The sequence below is a fragment of the Macaca thibetana genome, chromosome 8 (assembly GCF_024542745.1).
Source record: "Macaca thibetana thibetana isolate TM-01 chromosome 8, ASM2454274v1, whole genome shotgun sequence".
In the NCBI taxonomy this organism is placed as follows: Eukaryota; Metazoa; Chordata; class Mammalia; order Primates; family Cercopithecidae; genus Macaca; species Macaca thibetana.
In genome coordinates, this window is record NC_065585.1 from 45,863,002 (window position 1) to 45,887,817 (window position 24,816).

The window sequence follows — 24,816 nt, forward strand, 5'->3', positions numbered from 1 at the left end:
TAGATCATTCAGATACAAAGACAGGATCAATAATATAATCTTGGTAACAACCTACACTTAAGGAACAGAAAAAAGAAACATCTTTGAGGAGAGGAACAAAGCAAGGAAAACCAAGAAACGACATTGTTCTGGTGTCAAGAATTGTGAGGGACCTAAGATCATGCACTACCACAGTTTCATGAAGGCTGCAGAAGACAAAGATCCCAAGTCACAGATAAGGACTTTATTACCTATGGCACAGGAAGCAATACCAGTATCAACATATTTGCATCTGTTCCCTTTGCCCACAAGTCTCACAGAGGTGATTGTGTGCAGGTTTCTTCAGATGGCTGCCTGTACATGCAGTGAATTACGTAACAGGAGATGAACCCTAAGTTAAGGAACCAAATGTTTTATAACAGTAAGCATGCTTTCTCTTTGCTCCAGAATGAGACATGACATTTGTCTTCCAAGGCTGTTCACTATAAGAACATCTTTGAATAGACAGTCCAAAACAAAGGGCAGTCAGCACCTCCATTCACAAGAAGTGCAAAAACAAAAAAGACCTATCGATCAGGGGGTCCCCAACCCCTGGGTCATGGACCCGTACCAGTCCATGGCCTGTTAGGAACTGGGCCACACAGCAGGAGGTGAGGAGTGGGCAGGCAAGCAAGCATTACTGCCTGAGCTCTGCCTCCTGTCAGATCAGCAGCACTATTAGATGCTCATAGGAGCACAAAGCCTGTTGTGAAATGTGCACGCAAGGGATCTAGCTTGCACATTCCTTATGACAATCTAATGCCTGATGATCTGAGGTGGACAAGTTTCATCTGGAAACCATCCCCCACCACCCAAGTCCTTTGAAAAATTGTCTTCCATGAAACAGGTCCCGGGTGCCCAAAACAGTTGAGGACCACTGCTATAGAGACTTGTCTCTGAACACTTAGAAGCCAAGAGAGACTAAGGATCGAATAGAAAGGGTATGATCAACCATAGCAGTAAATGCTGGAGACTAAAGAGGATGAATACCAAATGAAAGGAAGGAAAAAAAAGGTAAGAAAGGTAAAACAATATGTGTTGTCAGGTATGTTTCAGGCTGATACATTATTTCACGTCATTTATAAGAATAAAATCAGACCAGGAAATGGAAGTTACAGTCCAGTGAATAAATAATCTAATAGTAATTAGAACTATCTTACAGAGGAAGATATTGGTAGATATTTTCTCTAGTGGTAGATATATGCAGAAGGAAAAGGAAGAGGAGGAAGAAACAGAAATAGAGAAAAGAAAAGGAGGCTAACATGTATTAAGAACCTACTATTTATCTGTCAAATTTATACCCTTGAACATCTGTCATAAATGTTCATTCATTTATTCATTCATTCAACAAATGATTTCTTATGCATTCTTTGTGCATTAATCAATGACAGGCCCTGGAGATAAAATGGTAAGCAACCAGTGATTAATTCTGCCCGCATGGAACTTACTGTCAAGTGGTAAAGACATATATAAATATACACCATCTTAACAGCTATGAAAGAATGTAAAAGAGGTACTTAATTAAACTGAGTGGCTTGGGAGGGAGTAGGGAAAAGGCAGAGTCACAGAAGGCTTCCTTGGATAAATAATAGTTGAGCTGAGATCTTGAGACTGAGCTGGAAATAAACAGGTATAAAAAGGGTAAGGATGGTTGTGAGAATCCTAGACAGAAAAAACAGTATATGTAAATACATAACCACCACAGAGAACATCAAAAAAGGCCAGCAGAGCTAGAGCAAATAGAAAGCAGGAGATATGTAAACAGAACTCCTAACACTGTCTTAGAAATTGAAATGACAGACCAGGCGCAACGGCTTATGCCTGTAACCCCAGCACTTCAGGAGGCCGAGGTGGGTGGATCACGAGGTCAGGAGATTGAGACCATCCTGGCTAACACAGTGAAACCCCGTCTCTACTAAAAATATAAAAAATTAGCTGGGCATGGTAGCGGGCGTCTGTAGTCCCAGCTACTTGGGAGGCTGAGGCAGGAGAATGGCGTGAACCTGGGAGGCAGAGGTTGCAGTGAGCCAAGATCACGTCACTGCACTCCAGCCTGGGTGACAGAGCGAGACTCCGTTTCAAAAAAAAAAAAGAAATTGAAATGATGGCCTAAATTCTTTTGATTCTAAGCTGATAGTAATTCATGGTCATTTTATATCCCTAAATAGCAGACACTCCAAAATTTATTTACACATTAATACCATGATTAACAAAGACTCAGAACTCTTTAGCAAGCAGAACCTGCTACGAATCATACGCAAAATATAGCATAAGAAGAGCCAAAGTCTATATTAAAAAGACAAGGGAGTCCGGGCACAGTGGCTCATGCCTGTAATCTCAACACTTTGGGAGGCCAAGGCGGGTGGATTACATGAGGCCAGGAGTTCAAGAGCAGCCTGGCCAACATGGTGAAACCCCATCTCTACTAAAAATACAAAAATTAGCCAGACACGGTGGTGCGCCTCTGTAAGGCATGAGAATCATTTGAACCCAGGAAGCGGAGATTTCAGTAAGCTGAGATCATGCCCACGGCACTCCAGCCTGGGCAAGGTTCTATCTCCAAAAACAAGAAAAGGGGGGGGAAAGAAAAATATTTAGAGCCTCATTTTTATTTTTATTTATTTTTGAGACAGGGCTGCATTCTGTCAACCAGACTACAGTGCAGTATGCGATCTTGGCTCATTGCAACCTCTTCCTCCCAGGCTCAAGTGATCCTTCCACCTCACCCTTCCCAAAGTGCTGGGATTACAGAGATGAGACACTGCACCTGGCAGAACCTATTTTTAAATGTTTTACATATATCAGTTATAGTCACCAAGTGCTTCTACCTACAAAGGAACCAGTGAAGCATCTATTTCCCTATTTGACCTGTTGTATCTATACAAAACTAAGAAATGTGACATTAAATGGTTCCCCTGAGTAGTAACCATAAATACAGAATGTGTGCTGGCACATTGTATTCTAATAAAAGCATTCAGCTCCTTTGCTGTTAATCAGAGTTTGTCAAGTACAGAATGCAATCAAGGAGGGAAGAGGGGTAAGTGTAAAGGGAATTGCTGAAACTTCAAAGACAAAGCAATGCTGTAAGATCATGACAGTGTGGCTCTTTTGACAGTGCTTAATATAAAGTAAAAAAGGAGATCCTTTACATTAGGAACTTTTAAGACTGAAGGATGTAGTGTTCAGTGAGGTGGATTCTAAGGTTAAAAGAGAAAATGATAAACAGCCCAACACCCAACATGGTGGGAAAATGTACAGTTAGAAGTTCCAAGTTCTAGTTCAAAGTCTGACTTGCTAGGCAATTGGACAAGTCATTGAACTTCTAGGCATCTATTTCCTCCTCTGCAAGGCACAAATTATATTTTCTCTGCCTAAAACAGTTTTGATTTGTAGGCAAATAAAATAATTTATACAAATGTGATTTTTTAATTGTAAAGTACTGTTTTTATGAGTTTTACTAATACCATTAATATTTCTTTCCATCATAATTCCAAATCCCCATTAATAAAGCTGTCCATTCCCTCACATTCTCAAATCACAGTCGAAAGGCTGCCTAGGTAATTAGCTCCTCTAAAAGCTCACTTTCTAATTGACTTTTACATAGCATCTGCAACATTTGCTGGTCCCCAGTTTAACCACCCATCCCCCTCAATTTGAGTATATGCACAAGGGGCAGCTGTCTTCCACACGTCATGTCATGACCCTAAAAAAGCCAGTTAGTATGATCATCATTCAAATTCTATAAGCCCATGGGAAAAGTTCATTAACAACCTCACCTAGACATCTATCTGTATGTGAAAACACAAGCAGAGACCACTCATGCTTCCCTTTAACAGTTCACCTAAAAGATTTAACCACCTAACATCTTTTTCTTCCCTTAAGCCTCTGGAAAGATTTCTGTCTCTATTCCATTAGATGCTTCAACTTCAAAAACCAAAGAAAAGTAAATGTAATCATCAGTTACTAGCTTATTCATTCAATAAGTATTTATTGTTAGCTTATGTGCCAGGTACTGGTCTAGACACTGGGAATACAGCAGTGACCAAAAAGACACAAAACATCCTGCCCAAATGAAGCATAAAATTCTAATAGCAGGGGAAACAATCAACATTATAAATCATTAATATATATAGTATGGTAGATTCTGATAAGCACTAAGGAAAACTAAAGAAGTGTAGAGAAATAATTAAGAAGTGTCAATATGTGTGTAGGAGACAGAGAGAGAAATTTAGATATAACGGTCAGGAAAGTACTTGCTGAAAGTATAATATTTTAGTAAAGTCCTGAAGGACTGTTAATGAATTATTAATTTTTTCATTTAAGATTTACTTATGATTTGTCTATAACATCAGTCATACTCACATACACACCCAATTTAAATCTTGTTATAAGAACATAAGATTAATCCAAATTATTTTAAAACTGGCATAAAAATAGTACTTATTAGCTCTCTAAACCATATCATAAATACCTAAGCCATGAATGTGGGTGGCAGTTCTAGGGTAGATGAAAAATTTAAATTTAAAAATGCCCCAAATAAACTATGTGAATGTAGTTTTAAGTTAAAATATATTACATTTTAGGTTTAAAACATACCCAAAGGAAAATTTTCAAAGCACTAAATACATGATCACATTAAAATTTTACACACAAATCCATAAACATACCACTATACATAACACTAATGTTGCAGATTAGGTGAATTTCCTTGACAGCAAGAAAAAGTTAAAACTTTATAAATATTATAGGTGTCACAGATAATTTTTCCTATACTAGTTTACTTTTAGAGCCATATAAAAAGTTTAAAACACAAATAAAATTTTGTGACCCTAGAAACGCATTTAAATTACAAAAGATAATATAAATATTGTTAGAAGAACAGATTATTTAAATACACTCAACTTATTAATTTATTTTAATTATATATATGGTAAAACAAGTATTAGGAGTTCCTGTCTAACTCATGAATTTTCTTCAGTGGCAAGATTCTAGTAAGATTAATCTCTTCTTAGGTATCAAAATTGTAACTGAATGGTCTGGTCATTTTAGTATCATCTTAGGTTTATTATTTGAAAACAAAAATTATTATATGGGTAATTCTATAAAGAAGTTTACTAAACAATATATTTAAGGAACATGATTAAATAGGATTAACAAAGCCATGATATTTATCCACCAATTCCTTCTTCCTATAACCATGTTAGACAAACCACATAGGCCAAATCTGGCCCACTTACTGCTTTTATAAATAAAGCTTTATTGAAACATAGTCACATCCATTCACCTAAGTCTTGTCTGTAGCTATTTTTGTGCTACAACAGCAGAAATAGTTGAGATAGAGACTGTATGGGCCATAAACCCTAAAATATTAGCTGTCAGGCCCTTTAATAAAGTGTTTACCAATCCCTGCCTTAAAAGATTGGTAAAATCTTTTCTCCATAGTGACAGCCCTACTTTGGATCCTGGAGTCATCCTCTAGTCATTCGTTCTTTATGGTTTCATACCCATTCTTACCAGGCTGAAATCTTATTTTTGAGGTGTGCTGTCCTTAGAAGCATGCTGACAGACAGCATCCTTAGACTCACCTTTCAAATACTAATTTCCAGTTTTCAGTGTGGATGCCACTCAACTGCAAATATTACCATAATATATTCATCTTTCAAATGTTTTGTGTCCCTCTATATATTCACTTGTGTACTGCTTTATTCAATATTCACCTCTACATAGTCTCTGCTCAGTTAATTGCAAATCTTTTCATAGTTTCTACTTGAACATACTAGTGCTGAACAAACTTTCTATAAGCTACAGTAGTTGTTGAATAATGTTAATGAAGCTCTACTCTTAAGCAACTATTTGAAACTACTCACTGGCCAGTTACTTCTAGAGAGAAAATGTGGACCACCTATCTTTTAAAACAAATGTCTATATTACTATCATATTGCTAGCCTCATTGACTGAATACCCTGACTTTGCTAACCACATACTGGCTAAGTGAATTCATGGCTGATAGTGATCTCTACCTATCATACATTTTTCTTGTCTCAGTCTTCATTGATCCTTCTGATACCTCCTCTCAATATGAGAGGTATAGCTCTGCTATTACGGTGTAGAATAAAATGAAATAGATTCTATTCAAAGTGCTACTAGAAAAAAATAAAACTATAAAATATGAGATAATGACCTCTGAGATTTTTTTCTCAGTTCTACCATCAAATCTTTTCATTCCTAAAAAATTATAGAAGGTAAAACCACCTAATTTACACATGACAAACTGTGGGTTACAAAGTGCTACTATCCCTAGAAAGTCTGCATTATAATGATATGCTATATTTTAACACTCAGTTGTTCCTTATATAGGTGAATCTGAAGTTAACCACTATACATACAGCTAAATTCTCTCATATAAATAAAATCATTATTATTTATAAACACATTTCAATTAACAAAAGTGATACAAAAATTCTTAATCTAAATTTTGAAAAAGCACAACTGCAGAGAAAGCCAATTGACAAAAATAGCTAAAAAAAAAAAAAAAAAAAAATACCAATTTTAAAAGCCTTTCTGGGAAAAAAAAAATGCAAAATAAGGAAATAATGATAGGTTTGTACTTACCAGAATTGTGGCAGTAGTCAATATATTGTGGAACTTGGATTGTGAAGGCCATCAAATCTGGAGCTAAGAGAGACTCTGGCTTTCTACTCTCATTGAGCCACTTGGTGCCATGAAGGTCTTTAGTGTCGGAAGGACCCTGAAGCAAGGGAATCAACTTCTCTTTTCCATTATCAACTGAAAAGAAATATTTGTAAGACAATAACAAAAATAAAACATGAGTCACTTGAGAATGTTTGATTTTAAAATATACTAACACCATAATATAACATTTCTATTTCATTTGATATTAGCTATACATTTAATTATACTGAGTTTCATAAAATGTAAAGCATTTTTAACTCTTAAGTTTTCATATTTGCTAATGAATGCAGAACATGTCCAGAAAAGGTTATAAAAGGAAACAACACACTGTCTTCTAAAAATTAAATGAAATCTGGACCTTTATAAAGTTACCTTAAAATCAATTTGCACTGAAAAAAATCATAAATAGTTTTAAAAATATATTATGAAATAAAATATTGGTAGGAAGGTAAAGTCATTTGCAACCAAAATTTAAAAACAATTGGGTCTCCTATTTAATTATATTATAATAACAACTTAATTTAATTTTAAGTGTCTTTTATATATACACACACACACACACACACATATATATACACACACACACCTATTCCCCCAAAAAGTATAATAAACATTCCTTTTTCTCCCTCATAACCATTCATAAAACTAAGTATTTTTGCCTAAATAAAAATTAATTTGTTAAAGTCAAGAAGTATCATCCTGGCACAATTAGAAAAATTTCTAAGTAAAAATTTAAAATGTCTGATTCATAGAAACAATGAGTAAATTCTTGTTTCAGTAACGCTCCTTGTAAAATGCAAGGCCAATTCTCCTATACAGGCAATAAAGTTTTACACGGTCCAGCTGCACATACCTGGGGCTTTGGCACAAATTTTTATTGATCCCATGGTCCCAGAGGCACATTTGACCAATGATGTGCTGTAGTACTTCAATTCAACATTCTGGATTGAGCCTTCAAGAGTTGGCAGGAGATTCTTAGATTTCACACCTAATAAAAGAAAACTGCAAATGTACTAGCCGATTGAATTTAAATAATTTTTATACTCCTTCACCAAGGCATTTAAACTTAATTATACTTTAACTATCTACCTCAGATGTTCTTACAGTATTTGTGTTAGGTTTCATAGTTTAGTGTTTCAGAGGTGAAAGGATGCAAATTTAAAATAAATGGTCTGAACTCTCATAACTATACTTATGCAGTCAATTCTTGATTAGTCAAGCACAAGAAATAAAAGTAAATGTACAAATACTTTTAAAAAAACAACAAACAGTTTTAAAAATCATATTTGGCTTTAGAAAACAGAGTAAAATTTTTCTTTTTAAAACAAATCTAACTTATACAGTCAATTTAGGCGAAGACTTTATTATTATTATTTTTTTTTTGAGACAGAGTCTCGCTCTGTCACCCAGGCTGGAGTGCAGTGGTGCAGTCTCAGCTCACTGCAATCTCTGCCTCCTGGGTTCAGGCAATTCTCCTGCCTCAGTCTCCCTAGTAGTTGGGATTATGGGCGCATTCCATCAGCCTGGCTAATTTTTGTATTTTTAGTAGAGACGGGGTTTCACCATATTGGCCAGGCGGGTGTTGAACTCCTGACCTCAGGTGATCCACCCACCTGGGCCTTCCAAAGTGCTGGGATTACAGGTGTTAGCCACCGCGGCCGGGCCTCACTCAGGTAGTTTTATGTTTAAATGTCTCCACCTAGGCCGGGCATGGTGGTGCACGCACCGTGGCGTGATCCGCCGTGGCGAGCGGATCACGAGGTCAAGAGATCGAGACCATCCTGGTCAACATGGGGAAAACCCCGTCTCTACTAAAAAAGAAATACAAAAATTAACTGGGCATGGTGGCATGCGCCTGTAGTCCGAGCTGCTAGGGAGGCTGAGGCAGGAGAATTACTTGAACCCGGGAGGCAGAGGTTGCAGTGAGCAGAGATCGCGCCACAGTACTCCAGTCTGGCGACAGAGCGAGACTCCATCTCCAGGAAAAAAAAAAAAAAAACTACCTGAGTAAACAAATTCTCTGAAATATCTTGGTCAGGTGAAATGAAGAAACAGAAACAAAATACAGATCGAGGATGCCTTATCCAAAATACTTGGGAGCAGAAGTGTCTTGAATTTTGGATTTTGTTGAATTTTGGAATATTTGTATTATATATTTACCAGTGGAGCATCTCCACTCTGAAAATCAAAAACCAAAAATGCTCCAATGAACATTTCCTTTGAGAGTCACGTTGGCTCTCAGAAAGTTTCAGATTTTAGAACATTTCAGATTTTGAATTTTCAGAGTAGGGGATCACTCAACCTGTAACTCAAATAGCTCCTGTGTTAAAATACAATAGCTTATAAGTAAAATTCACTTGCTCTGTGTAGATAAATAGGAAGCAAATAAATGTTTATCAATTAACCAAAAAAGTAGATATTAACATCTTTATTATATACTACTTGCTAAAGGATATAAAAGCACAGAAGGTAGTGATTCCCATAAATAAATGGTTAGAAAAACATAATCAAAAGGCAGAACCTCATTTTGATCCTTACGGGTAGGTGAGAATTATACAGGCAAAGAAACCTTAAGAATATTGACAGTATGGACAACCACCACTAAAACGATGATGATAGTGATGATGATGATGATGATGATAATGACAATTAACTCTAATCAATTAACATTTACTGAGGACTTCAGTATGTGTTATGTACATTATCTCATTCAGTCCTTACAACAGGCCTATATTATAGATATTATTATCTTCATTTTACAGATGAGGATACAATAGATTAGAGAAGGTAACTAATTTTTGCCCAGAGGACAAAAGTTACTATGTGAAAAATCTAGGATGTTTAACACAATCTGATCCCATCACAGAAGACTTCGTCACTCATTTTGCCAACTATTCACGAAAACCTACCAATGTGATTTCGCCTATTTTTCCCTTTCCACACTTTGGTTAAATAAATTCCATCCTTTGTTTTTGAAGCTTCTTTAACTATGTATGAATAGTTAAGAAGATCATACACTTTCTATGATAGCTGTATTAAACATTCTAAACTCCTTGACTTTAAACTTTAGGGTATTCAAGAAGACTCATAATCTCTCAAAGAAATTATGATTCAGTCATCCTGAGCTATGGCCCAGAATTCTGCTATTTAACAAGCACATTAAATGATTTGCAAATGGTTAGACAATGTTATCCTGAGAAATACCTTGTCCCAAATCAACCCTTATGATATGGTTTAGCTTTGTGACCCCACCCAAACCCCATGTTGAGTTATAATCTCAAGGTTTTAAGGGAAGAACCAGGTGGGAAGTGACTGGATTATGGGAGCAGTTTCCCTCATGCTGTTCTCACAATAGTGAGGGAGTTCTCACAAGATCTAATGGTTTTTAAAGCATGGCACTTCCTCATTCGCTGGCAATTCTCTCTCCTGCCACCATCTGAAGAAGGTACTTGCTTCCCTTCGCATTCTGCCATAATTGTAAATTTCCTGAGCCCTCCCCAGCCATGTGGAACTGAGAATCAATTAAATGTCTTTCCTTTATAAATTACCCAGTCTCAGGCAGTTCTTTACAGCAGTATGAGAACGGAATAACACTTGAAGCTATTAATTTGCTAATTTGCATTTTGTCTTTATATAACTGTGTATGATTGGTTGCTATTTTCCAGTATTTGCCACCTGAATTGTGTCCATTTGAAGTGGTATCCATTATCCTCTGAGAAGGAGTTCTAAACCTATGGTCTATAGCACACTTTAAGGAGTTCATTACACCTATGAAATGGTATCTAAAACTTTATTTATGCATTTTAAAGCATTTTTTAACAGATTCTCAAAATTCATGTCTCAGGAAATTTTAATATCTCAGAAAATTAAATGATGCCAAAAATGCTAATACAATCATCATCATCATTGTAGTAGTAGTAGTAGCAGCAGCAGCAATAAAAGCAGCAGCAGTAGTATCAATAATAGTAATCATAGCACTTAAGATTCACTGAGCACTTACTGAGTGCCATGCATGATACCTAGTTTATTTTATTTATTTGGCACACACAAAATAATCCTTAGGAGCTATTACTATTTTCATTCTATATATATAAAAAAAGGATTGGATAAGGATTTTGCAAAGGCCCAAGTCAGAAAGTAGCAAAGCCTGGATCTCATTTTTCTTTATAAGAAAGGACGCTGAGCAACCCTATTTAACATCTACTGTGGTTGCAGGGAGCTATAATCAATGGATAACTTAACCTGTTCCAATCACTATGTTAGATGATGAGACAGAAATAGAACTTAATAATACCCTGCCCTCCCCTGGCTCTCATGCCTTAGGGTCAGACTCTCATTCAATACCAATTTTTCAAAAGAAATACAGGAAACCTATATAGTAGTCAGCAAACGAGAGCTACTGAAAGATTCCCTAAAGAGTCATTGATGGTGTTCAGAACCAAAAATCTCAATTAGTTTCTGGTATATACAAAAGCAAAAGAATATGGGTAGACCAAATGAGTTTCTCTAAAATTATTTTATAACACGGCTTCTTTTACAGTTTCCAAAACTTAATACTCTACCTTGAATCATAAATAATAAGTATTTTTTAATACCTCATACATGTTATATATAAGACTCTTATCATAAGTTGTCTGAAACATCTTCTGATAACAATCTTGGCCAAGCGTGGTGGCTCACGCCTGTAATTCCAACACTTTGGGAGGCCGAAGCAGGAGGATCACTTGAGGTCAGGAGTTCAAGACCAGCCTGGCCAATGTGGAGAAACCCCATCTGTACTAAAAATACCAAAATTAGCCAAGCGTGGTGGCGAGCACCTGCAATTTCAGCTAATCAGGAGGCTGCGGCACAAGAATTGCTTGAGCCTGGGAGGCAGAGGTTGCAGTGAGCCGAGATCACACCACTGCACTCCAGTCCAGGCGACGAGCAAGACTCTGTCTCCAAAAAAAAAAAAAGAAGAAGAAGAAGAATCTTATATACCTATATAAAGCACTTTGATTTAGACAACTACAATCAAGAATACAGTTCAACACCTTCAACAACATTACATTTCTCAAGTATTTTTAAATTTGGTTTAACAACTAAAAGACCATGATGTCATAATTTCCCCTTAAGAAAAGCTTTTAATAAAGTAATTTGTTTTTAGTGCTAAAAGCTCAGATTTTTATTAGGAAGAGATTTTTATATAAAAGTTATATTCATCTCTTGATAGACTTTGATATCAAATAGAGAAAAGCTGCTGGTAAAAATAATTGTAGTTTCTTTCCACTCTACCATCAAACTGAAATTATAAAATGCCCCAAATGTGGGCAAGAGAAAGGCAGAAGGGAGTACAGTCTTGACATTATACAATTCAGGGCAGCACTCACAGGAATACTTCTCTCAGAAATTGTAAAAAGAAATTCACGATTAGAGAAGCAATGTGGTGAAACAAAAGGAGCAAATAAGCTAAAATGTGGCTTCAGATATAGGCAGCATTCCTTACCTTATAATACAGTGGCTTAAGGCTAGTCACTATTATTGTTACTTACGGATGCCAAAATAACTGTAGTTATTGTTCCAGGTACTTACCTGTGAGAACTTGGCTAAACTTTATACAGAACTTAATTTAGAAAGGGAGTACAATGTTTTTGTAGAATGTAAAGAAAGCTGACATGAGTCAAAAGGACAATCACAAAGACAGTGAAAATACCCACGTTTGAAAAACTGCTTTACAAAGTATTCGCATATTCCTTTACTCAAATCCTATTGTCATAGTCCACTAGAGGAAGGAAAGAGGGTATCCCTAAGGTACGGTAATTGACATATAAGTTATATTGCACTACCAATACAATAATCTAAAAAAATTACCAATTTTTATAATAAAATTAAATATAGAATAATGCACTGCTATTTTCCTCCTGTGAATTAGTCCATTCTCATGCTGCTGTGAAGAAATACTCGAGACTGGGTAATTTATAAAGGAAAGAGGTTTAATTGACTCACAGTTCCATGTGGCTGGGAAGGTTCAGGAAACTTACAATCATGGTGGAAGGGGACGCAAACATGTCCTTCTTCACAAGGTGGTAGGAGACAGAAGTGCCGAGCAAAGGGGGAAAAGCCCCTTATAACACTATCAGATCTCCTAAGAACTCACTCACTATCACAAGAACAGCATGAGGGTCACCACCTCCATGATCCCATTACCTCCCACTGGGTCCCTCTCACAACACATGGGGATTATGGAAACTACAATTCAAGATGAGATTTGGATGGAGACATAGCCAAACCATATCATTCTACGCTGGCCCCTCCCAAATCCCACGTCCTCATGCTTCAAAACACTCATGCCCTTCCAAAACTCTTTGCTCCAATTCCCAACAAGTTCCTCATCTCCATCTGAGACCACCTCAACCTAGACTTCATTGTCCATATCACTGTCGGCATTTTAGTCAAACCCATTCAACAAGTCTCTAGGAAGTTCCAAACTTTCCCACATCTTCCTGTCTTGTAAGCCCTCCAAATCTCTAGGAAGTTCCAAACTTTCCCACATTTTCCTGTCTTCTTCTGAGTCCTCTAAACTGTTCAACTTCTGTCTTTTACCCAGTTCCAAATTAGCTTCCAAATTTTCAGATATACTTATAGCAGCAGCACCCCACCCTACCGGTATCATTTTACTGTATGAGTCCATTCTCATGATGTTATGAAGAAATACCCAAGATTGGGTAATTTATAAAGAGGTTTGATTGACTCACAGTTCTACATAGCTAGGAAGGCCATCACAGAAGGGTAAACAAACTCATCCTTCTTCACAACGCAGCAGGAGGGAGAAGTGCCAAGCAAAGGGGGAAAAGCTGCTTATAAAACTATCAGATCTCCTGAGAACTCACTCACTATCACAAGAACAGCATGAAGGTAACCACCTCCATGATTCAATTACCTACCACCACGTCCCTCCAGAACTCACTATCACAAGAACAGCATGAGGGTAATCACTCCCATGATTCAATTACCTCCCACCAGGTATCTCCCACGACATGTGAGAATTATGGGAACTATAAATCAAGATGAGATTTGGGCAGGGACACAGCCAAACCATATCATCCTTCGAGTACTTTTCAGAGTCTCACTCTGTTGCGCAGACTGGAGTGCAGTAGTGCAATCATAGCTCACTGTAATCTCGAGCCCCTGGGCTCAAGTGATCCTCCCATCTCAGCCTCCTGGGTAGCTGGGACTATAGGCATGTACTCCACCACACCTGCTTTTTTTGTAGAGACAGGGTCTCACTATGGTGCCCAGGCTAACCCTAATTCTTTTTCCACCAATCTTCTTGCCCTCCATAATTCTTTAAGACTCACTGAGACCTTTCCCTCAGTGTCAACTTTCTAGTGTTCAGTAATCAGCTTATGATCACTTTTGTAGTTATGATGTACATATTAAAAGATGAACTAACAAGAAAGATCTATGTATCTCTGTGGAATTAAAAGATTAAGGAGTAAAACCATATGATTACTTCTGTTCCCCCACTGAAGTCCACCAAAAGACTATTAAGAAATTATTTTAAGGCACTAAACTAACAAAGAACCAAAAATAAAAAGACAAGAGCCAAATACGCCGCTCTCAAACAAGCAAGAGCTATCATCTAAATTTGGAAAGATGGATATCTGATGAACAAGTAGCAATGAGTAGCCTTAGTAGAACAGAGAGAAGTGCCTGTGGGTAATTAAACTAATAAGCAAATTTATCCTGCAATAAGCCCCAGAAATATAAGAATTAAAAAGAGGCCACGAAGCTCTGAAGGCAGGGATGCAGATGAGGTTAAAAAGATGAGGAGGTGACTAAAATTTTATCTAGTGACCGCAGATCATTTTTCTTAATCCATGTAGAATCCTCTCCTCTAATCCATGAGTGTCAGTAACTACCTGACACTCACCTGGCAGAAGACTAAAGGGTTTACTTTGGAGAGGTTAAACCAGGAGGACTCTCAACTGAGGAATATGAAATACAACCATATGCTAAAAGGGGGGAATTATCTTAGAATCTGGATTCTGGATTCCTGATAATGAAATCTCCCCTTCCTTTACTAAGTACCAGGCTTAGAAACCTCAAGAAGGAAATGGACGGCTTTCTCTCTGTAAAAATGAGCAAGCTCAAGAAAAAGGAACCATGACACTGATAATCGATTATCCTCAAACCAAAAATGAGCTGTGTGTCCAATTCCCCTACAATCAACAAGTTCCAACCTCACACAGAGGTTTCAGTTATTTTGTACTTCATTCTGCAATATGAAGGATCGTTAAATATTAGATGGAAATCACAAGTGTGACAGGCAGATATTATTTTAAAACATAAAGAAAAGGAACATGGGGTAAACAGACAAAGCCAGGAGCAAAAGAAAACTTCAAAGAATAATAATAATGATTTCTGTCCTCAAAGAGAGTACAGAAGATACTGCAATAGGAAATGAACATTTATTTAAAATATACAAACAACAAAAACAAGCACTTAGAAATTAAAAACATGATGCTAATTATCTTTAATAAATAGATTGGAAAATAAAGTTGAGAAAATCTCCCATAAATTAAAACCAAAAAATCCAGAGAATGAAAATGGAAGAAAAATGAAAATAAAATGAAAAGATCAACATAAGCAATCCAATATCTAAAAAACAAAAGGTCTAGAAGGAACTATTAAAAGAAAATGGGGAAAATAATCAAAAACATAGTTCAAGAGTATTTCCCAAACTGTAGAAAAGGAGTTCCAAATTAAGAGTGTTTACTAGGTATCCAGTATAACAAATGAAAAAAACACACACATAAACTCATACCACCTGAACATTAGGGCTAAAGAGACACTCCTAAAAGCTTCTGACATAAGACAGACACGCACACATAAAAACAAAAACAGGTGACAAACAAAGGTTAAACAATTAGAATGGCATCAAACTTCTCAACAGAAATGCCAAAAGCAAGAAGACAATAAATGTGATGCTTTCAAATTTCTGTAGGAAAATCACTCCCACCCTAAAAATCTATATACAGTCCAATCAATTACATATAAAGATAAAATGAAGATTCATTCAAACATGTCAGACCTGAAAAAAGTTTACTTCCTATACCAGGAAGATAACCAGAGGATTTTGCTCCATCTAAAAAAGAGAGTAAATCAAGAAAGAGTAACATATGTGGTCTAAGAAATGGGATTCAATAGGAGAAAAGGAAATCCCAGGAAAATGATAAAAGGAAATTTCAAGACATCTCTATAGTAGGCCTAGGGAACAAAGAGAAAAACAGGAGGAAAGAGCATTTAAAAAATTAATAACTCCAAAAATTGAAAGTAATTATCTCGTGCACCTGAAGGCACTGAGAGACGATATGTTTATGCCAGAGTTTGGGGGAATTAATTAAAAATAAGTACATAAAACACTAATCAAGCAATAACAAAATAAAGACAGTTAACTCCAAGACAGTTATTAACTCCAAGAATACAAGTTTTATAAGAAAAATAAACACAATGGTAGCATATTCTAACTCATACATACATGTTTATAATACGTTCATACTTAGTATAGATTTAAGCAAAAACTGTGATATAATTATACTCAAAGATTTAGGAAAAGGAATAAGAGATAGAGGCTGTGAGTATCGGCCCTAAAAACTAAATCCTCTATGACAGGCAGAATAATGGCCCCCCCAAAGATGTTCATATGCCAAATCTCAGGACCTGTGAACATGTCATATCATTATGGAAAGGGAAATTCAGATTCCTAATCAGCTGACCTTGAAATAGGGAGATGACCCTAGATTATTCAGGTGAACCCAATGTAATCAGGAGACTCCTTAAAAGTAGTAGGAGGAGGCAAAAAAGAAGAGTCAGAGAAAGAGATGTGATGACAGATGCACAGTCACGGGAATGTAACATTGCTGGCTTTAGAGATGGGGGAAGGGGTCACAGGCCAAGGAATTCAGGAAATTTCTAAAAGCTAGAAAGGGCAGGGAAAGGGGTTTTATCTTAGAGCCTCTAAAAAGGAGCCCTACTGACACTTTGATTTTAGTCTGAGACCCATTTCAGTCTTCTAAACTACGTAATTGTAAGAAAATAAATGTGTGTTGTTTTAAGGCACTAAGTTTATGGGAATTTGTTACAGCAGCAATAGAAAACTAATATATCCTCATATTCAATAGTAAGTATGTAGATAACATTGACATACCCCTGCCTAACACAGAGAATGATTTAGCTTTTAGGGCCAACACTGACTTTCTCTATGGAAAAACACGGGAAATAAGAAAACTGCGACAAAGACTACTATTTAGATTAGAGGTACATATCTAAGAAAAAGTTGAAAAATGATTGCCTCTAAACAGCAGTAAGGATGACAGGGGGCCAGAAGACTGCTCTTTTTGTTACAAGCCTTGCAAAGCTACAATTTAATAAAATAAAACAAAAGATTGGCCGGATGCAGTTCATGCCTATAATCCCAGCCCTTTGGGAGGCCAAGGCAGGAAGATCACTTGAGCTCAGGAGTTTGAGACAAGTCTGGGCTACATAATGGGACCCCATCTTGACAAAAAAATTAAAAATTAGCCAGGCATGGTGACACACACCTGTGGTCCCAGCTACTTGGGAGGCTGTGGTGGGAGGATTGCCTGAGGCTTCAGTGAGTCATGGTCCTGCCAATACCCTCTTGCCTGAGCAACAAAGCCAGACCCTGTTTGAAACAACAACAAACAACCATCCAAAACATTCAAACAGCTAGGAGCCATATTGATACTGGGAAATAACAAAATCACAGGAGAGTGTAACTATAATAAAGGTCTCTCTCTTTTTTTTTTTTTTTTTTTTTTTTTGAGACGGAGTCTCGCTCTGTTGCCCAGGCTGGAGTGCAGTGGCCGGATCTCAGCTCACTGCAAGCTCCGCCTCCCGGGTTTACGCCATTCTCCTGCCTCAGCCTCCCGAGTAGCTGGGACTACAGGCGCCCGCCACCTCGCCCGGCTAGTTTTTTGTATTTTTTAGTAGAGACGGGGTTTCACCGTGTTAGCCAGGATGGTCTCGATCTCCTGACCTCGTGATCCGCCCGTCTCGGCCTCCCAAAGTGCTGGGATTACAGGCTTGAGCCACCGCGCCCGGCCAATAAAGGTTTCTGAAAGAGGAAAGAAGCAAATTATTTTAAAAGATGCATTAAAGAGATAGTCAAGAGCTTCCAAATCTTTTATACTATATAGTAAGAAGTAAGTATTATCCTTTCAGGGGAAGAATAAAAGGAGAAAGTGAAATGAGGGGAAGATTTATCACATAAGAAGAAAGTGAAAACCTAAATAAAAGTGGCTTGCTAGAAAATACTAATAAGACAGGTGTACCAAGAAAGCTAGTTAGTTCTAAGATTCAATAACAACATGAAACAAAAAGTAATCTCAAAAGTGCAACTCACAGTGATCATTAAATGACAGAACTGAACTTTAAATATTCACAAGGTACAAAACATAAAGTCTGTTCAGTAGAGCTTAATTTTCTCTTTTTTTTTTTTTCTTTTGAGACGGAGTCTCGCTCTGTCGCCCAGGTTGGAGTGCAGTGGCACGATCTCAGCTCACTGCAAAGGAGCTTAATTTTCATTGTTCCACCCTCACTTGCAACTCAGAAATCCCTGTCCATATTGCTGTAATCACCAGCAAAAAGAGTCAACAAGCAATTACTGACAAACATGTAATTCTTTTTTTAAACAATAACAATGGCAAATAAACATTTGACAAGTAAAAGTTCAGCTTCACAGTGACAGAATGATTTTTAAACGCCTCAATTTAAAGCAATACAGTCTGCCGCCTTGCTTATGACATAATTCTTAATATAAAATAAATACATAAAATGTGCTTCTAACTCTTAAATTGTATGAATCACAATCTCTCCTACATGTCTTTGTCACACTAACCACATACGTTCTTAGAAAACTTATTTGCATTACTAATAAGAATTAACCTCACTGACAATGCCAAATGCTAGTGAGGATGTGGAGAAACAGAAACTCATTCACTGTTGGTGAGAATGCAAAATGGCTACAGTCACTCTGCAAGACAGTTTGATAGTTTCATACAAAACTAAACATACATTTATCATACCATTCAGTATTCACACTCTTTGGTATTTACTCAAAGGAGGTGAGACAAGTCCACACAAAAATCTGCATACAGATATTTATAGCAGCTTTATTGATAGTTGCCAAAACACGAAAGCAACCAAGATGTCCCTTAGTAGGTGAATGAATACACTATGGTATATACAGACAAGAAATATTACTGCTAAAAAGAAATTAGCTATCAAGCCATGATAAGGCACATTACTAAAAGAATGAGAAAGGCTACATTCTTGAAAAGGCAAAACTACAGAAACAGTAAAAAGACCAGTGGTTGCTAGGGTTTGGCTGGTGGGGGATGGGATAAATAGGTAGAACACAAAGAAATCTTAGGACTGTGAAATATTCTATATGATAGAATAAGGATGAATACATATCATATACATTTTCCCAACTCCATAGAATATACAACACTAAGAGTAAAATCCAAAGTAGGCTATGGACTTGAGTAATTGTGACACATCAGTGTAGGTTCATGAAGGTAACAAATGTATCACTCTGATGAGGGATATCGAAATTGATAATAGGGGAGACAGACTATACATGTTTTGGGGCAGGGGTATATGGGAAATCTCTGTACCTTCTTCTCAATTGTACTGTGAACCTAAAACTGCTCTTAAAAAAATTAAATTAAAAAAAAAAAAACCTCAAAAACTCAAGTGACTTGTTCCATTATAAGCTTATTTACTTAACTTTGATTGATCTACTATGTCATAATTCCAAATGTGGGAATAAGAACATTTCTGGGTACAAGAGACTAGAAAATTAAGTATTTTTATTTGGAAGGGGACAGAGTTTGGTTCTTCAGAATACAGAGGAACTTACAACTTCTAGATATAGTCTCACAAAAAGATTCAATAATTCACATTGGTTAGAAAGGGGAGAATCAGTAGACTGTATGTGGACTTCAAAGAAGGGATCTAGTGATCCCATCCAATTCAATCTAGTGATCCTCCCCTTTCTAGCCAATTAACCTATTCCAAATAGGTTAATACTATGCCTCAAATATATGTTCAAGAAGAAATAAATTTTCTCTATCCTTGACATCTTCACTACCAACTGCAGGAAACTGAATAACATATGTTGGCAGATCATGCCATTAATTTATTTTCCCTCTGGTTGCTTTTAAAGGTTCATGCTTATCTTTAGTACACCAGAGTTTCACCACAATGTGTCTACTTAGAGGTTTAGGTTTATTTTTCCTGCTTGGAATTTATGATTCTCAGGTCTGAAGATTCACATCTCACATCTATTTTGTCAGGGGTAAAAAAGTCAATAAATATTGCTTCTCTCCCATTTGCTAGTTCTGTTGTGTTGATAGAAATAATCTTTTCATTCTAGCATCCATATCTGTTGACTGTATTTCACATATCATCTCTATTTTCTTTTTTTTTTTTTTTTTTTTTTTTTGAGACGGAGTCTCGCTCTGTCGCCCAGGCTGGAGTGCAGTGGCCGGATCTCAGCTCACTGCAAGCTCCGCCTCCCGGGTTTACGCCATTCTCCTGCCTCAGCCTCCGGAGTAGCTGGGACTACAGGCGCCCGCCACCTCGCCCGGCTAGTTTTTTGTACTTTTTAGTAGAGACGGGGTTTCACCGTGTTAGCCAGGATGGTCTCGATCTCCTGACCTCGTGATCCGCCCGTCTCGGCCTCCCAAAGTGCTGGGATTACAGGCTTGAGCCACCGCGCCCGGCCATCATCTCTATTTTCAATGTTGCACTCTGGGAAACTTCTTTATAACCACCTTCCAGTTCACTTATAGTGTCTTTGGCTGTGTCTAATCTGCTGTTTAATCCATTTAATCCATTAAGGACTTCTGACCTCCACAAACTTTTTTCATTATAAAAATTCTCTAGTCCTTATGATAGTATCTTGTGTCTCTCCTGTAATTTCAATTCCATCTTTTACTTCTTCAATTACTTTTAAACAGTCTTTTATACTGTTTCTGATATATTATCTGACATTGTAGAAGTTGAATTTGGCCACTGGAGGTTTCTGCTCAGTCTTGCTCTTGGTGAATTATTTACTCAAATTCTTTGTAATTTTAGATTATGAGTTTACATTTCACAAGGCTTTCCTTTTTCACATACATTGTCAGATGTAAGGGTATGTGCCACAGCAAATACTTGTACTTACCACTAGATACTCAGGGACGTAATTAACCCACTAAGGATCACATTTTAACTAATTAGTTCTGTAGTTCCTAGGTCAGGCAAGAAATTAAAATCTGAATGAGGACAGAGTTGTGGTTACAAAATCTCCAGGAAAGCATCCTCTCTCTTCCCAGTCAAGGCCAACACAAAGAATCTTCTTTGTTAAATCTGGAGTGAAACAGATTTTTGAAACGGTCTATCTTTTCACTAGTGCTTTGAAGTTATGAGCTTACTGAAGTGGAACATCACTTCCAATTCCTCCCTTCTTGCCCAAACTCCCTTCTGGTAATCAAAATCCAAACCCACTGGTTAGTGGGGTTGCCATAGGATCATTAGGGGAACCCAGAAAAAACATCAGTGCCTACTTCCAACACTAATTTTCATTTTCTCTTTGTTTTTTAAATTTTTTTAGAAGTCTTGCTATACGTTTCCTAAGCAAAAAGTAGCTTATACACGAACTTTCTCGTAAGATTTTATCCATGATAGAAGAGGAAGAAATACATATTTTCTGAGGTTAAATACTGCAGGATATGCAAAGAAATTAAACACATCATGAGCCCAGAAATTTATTAAACTACTCTAAGTTTTCTCGTCTGTAAAATAGGTATAAATCACTAGCTACTTCACAGAGTAATCGTGAGCACTGAGTAGAATAATAAATGGACAGTGGTTAGTAGTGCATTTGGCAGGTAAATGCTCAATAAATGTCAGATACTATATTGTCATTATTCTACTGTTAATATAAACAATACAAGCTGGGATTAGAAAAATTCAGTTCATATACATTAAAAATTAATAAGAGACTTTACTGAAAGATACACTAATCACTAGACCTTTACTCTAGTAAAAACTCTACCATCAAAAAGCTGTATAATGTTGCATTTAAAACTTTGTAGCCCAGTTTCTTCACCTGAAAAAAGCGAGGGACTGGACTTGGTTATGACTATGATTGCTTTTATCTCTAAAAGCCATGATTATCTACAATGGATCGAAGACCATAAATATGACAAAATGGAATATGAAATAAACAGTCTTTCAGGTAGTAATATAGTCATGTACCTTCAACATTTTTAGAGGCAAAGAAAACTTACACTAATTAAATGAAGTAGTTATGTTTTTGAATATACAATAGAAAAAATATTCACTAGGCAAAGTCAGGTAGTGATAAAAGCTGAGATAAAATTTTAAAGGAATAATTATAAATTTGTTTATAAACTGATAAAGAAAGGAAAACTTTCCAAAACTATGATATCTCCCCCTAGCCTCCAGAGCTATGTCAGGAGAAGAATGATAACTAATTATTGTTGTGATACCAATAACAAAGTGATGCAATATTAGAGTGATTTTTTTTCTCTAAAATTTATTGGTTAAAATAATAATACCCAATGATGATCATTTAGTATTATCCACATATATGAACTTAAAAAAACACATGGCATAGATATGAAAATAAAAACTTGAGAAAAAAATGCCTGCTTCTCATATTAGTTAATTTCATAACACATATGGGAAGAAAATAGATGAAACTAAGTTCTTAGTAATAACCACTGGTACAAATATCTAAAGAAGCACGACTATGTAAAAGTCATATTATATTAAACCCCATATTCTGACAGCCCAAGAGGGAAAGAGGGAGAGGGAAACCCATCACTCTTGGGCACTAACTTAAAAAAAAAAATGTCAGCATTAGGGCAAAAATGAAATGAGGTCATTTAAAAATACTACACAGGAAACATAGAGTCTATTTTAAAACACCTTGTTATAAATGCAGTAAGAGAAATCAGTAAAGATTTTCTAAAATACTTTAAGCATGGCTAAAGAAGCTAAATGACTAGCTGAAAGAAATAAAAGAAGTCATAATAAAGACAAAACTATATTTTAAAGAAACATCGTGTGTGTGTGTGTGTGTGTGTGTGTACAGGCACGTACATGCACATCTGTGTTTGGAAGGAGTTGGCAAAGAGCACACTGGAATAAAAACAAGTACATTACTCACTATGCACAGATCATTCTCCTTTCTTTAGTTTAACTCACTGTATGCCACAAGGCACTCTCACTAATGCCACAACACAAAATTGTCATCCTACAAGGCTAATTACCTGACTATGAAATTGAGACTCCAACAAGCTATTTTTTTACTAGAAGAACTGTGTGTGCAACCAAGATTCCAATCTTACTACTTCAATCAAAGCCCTTCAATTCATGATAAAGAACTACTGCACAAAACTGTAACCTGTTTCTCACTTAAGTTTAGAGCAAGCAGGTGCTGCTATGGTTTGAATATATATTCCCCTCACATTGAAATGTAATCACCCATTAGATTTTCATCCTAGCTTAAGGATGCAAGTTTTGTCTGTGCCTAAGCATGATCATTTACTAATGGTCACTCATGTGTGGCACTACGTTTGATTCATATGTCTTTTATTCCCTTTCTTACTCATTCATTCAATAAATATTTACTATGAAACTACTCTATACCAGACTCAGCCTGGAGTTAGACAAGTAAATAAGACCGATTCAGTCTCTTCTCTCATGAAATTCACAATCTAGTGAAAGAAGCAGTCATGAAAAAAATGATACAAATATATACATATTCAACATTGTGAAAAATGCCAAAAAGAAGTTAGACTGCTATGAAAATGGAGGGAAACAATCTGAGAAAATTCTGCAAATCACTTATCTGATGAGACACTGGTATCCAGAATACATAATTGCTAGACCTAAATAACAACCAAAAAAAAAACCAGTTCAAAAATGGGCAAAGGACTTGAACAGACATTTCTCCAAAGAAGATATGCAAATGGACAATAAGCACATGAAAATATGCTTAACATTACTAATTAAGAAAATGCAAATCAAAACTACAAAGAGATACTACTTCATACCCATTAGGATGGCCACTATTTATTTATTTATTTTTTTAATTTATTTATTATTATACTTTAAGTTGTAGGGTACATGTGCATAACGTGCAGGTTTGTTATATATGTATACTTGTGCCATGTTGGTGTGCTGCACCCATCAACTCGTCATTTACAAGGATGGCCACTATTTAAAAAAAACACACACACACACAAAATAACAAATGATATCCAGGATGTGGAGTAATTGGAACTCTTGTATATTGTTAGTGGGAATGTAAAATGATACAGTGGAAAACAGTATCATAGTTCCTCAAGAAATTAAACATAGAACTACTATATGATCCAGCAATCGTACTTCTAGGTATACGCTCAAAATAATTAAAAATAGAGTTTCAAAAAGATATTTGTATACCTGTGTTCATAGCTTCATCATTTATAATAGCTAAAACATGGAAGCAACACAAATTCCAAAGGATGAATAAATAAGCAAAATGTGGTATATACATACAATGGAATTATTAGTCAGCTTTAAAAAGGAAGGAACATGTAGACCCAGCAAATGTCATGGTGGTAAGGATCATGGGTTTTGTTTTGTTCATATATCCTAGAAGCCAGCAACCTAGAAAGGCCAATGGGTGCAGACAGAAAAAAGTATCCCAACCTGCTCTCCTTAGCCAAAGGACCAGAAAGCCGTATCCTAGCAAAACAGAACACGTTTAGGCAAAAACTGGTCTCCTCGAGCCAAATACCACTCTAAAAATGGTGGACCTACCACTACCAACAACAGCAAAAATCAAGTGGGAAGCCTAGACTTCCATATTCAGCATACTCTAACAAGAACCCCAACACCCCTGCCTTGGTAGAGTAAGAGCAGGTTAAGAGAAGGCCTAGACTTTTAACTCAACCTAGCAGCAAGACTATGCCTCTCCCTCTTTCAGCTGGGTCGTGTAAAGAGAGACCTAGTGGAGATTCAAAAATTTTACCAACC

At 36.5% G+C, this 24,816-nt stretch overlaps 1 protein-coding gene across 9 annotated transcripts in view; it reads right to left on the reverse strand.

Annotated features, from left to right (window-relative positions):
* Positions 1-24,816, reverse strand: part of VPS13B (vacuolar protein sorting 13 homolog B) — an 859,202-nt gene that overhangs the window by 582,737 nt on the left and 251,649 nt on the right. For all 9 annotated transcript variants that reach the window (XR_007728201.1, XM_050801187.1, XM_050801183.1 and 6 more), the window contains 2 exons: positions 7,565-7,699; positions 6,631-6,804 (listed from right to left, as the gene is read on the reverse strand). Coding sequence is in view for 8 of the 9 variants with exons in the window: in XM_050801187.1 (XP_050657144.1) it covers positions 6,631-6,804; positions 7,565-7,699 (309 nt within the window). In the remaining variant the exon portion in view is untranslated. The remainder of the gene's footprint in view (positions 1-6,630; positions 6,805-7,564; positions 7,700-24,816) is intronic.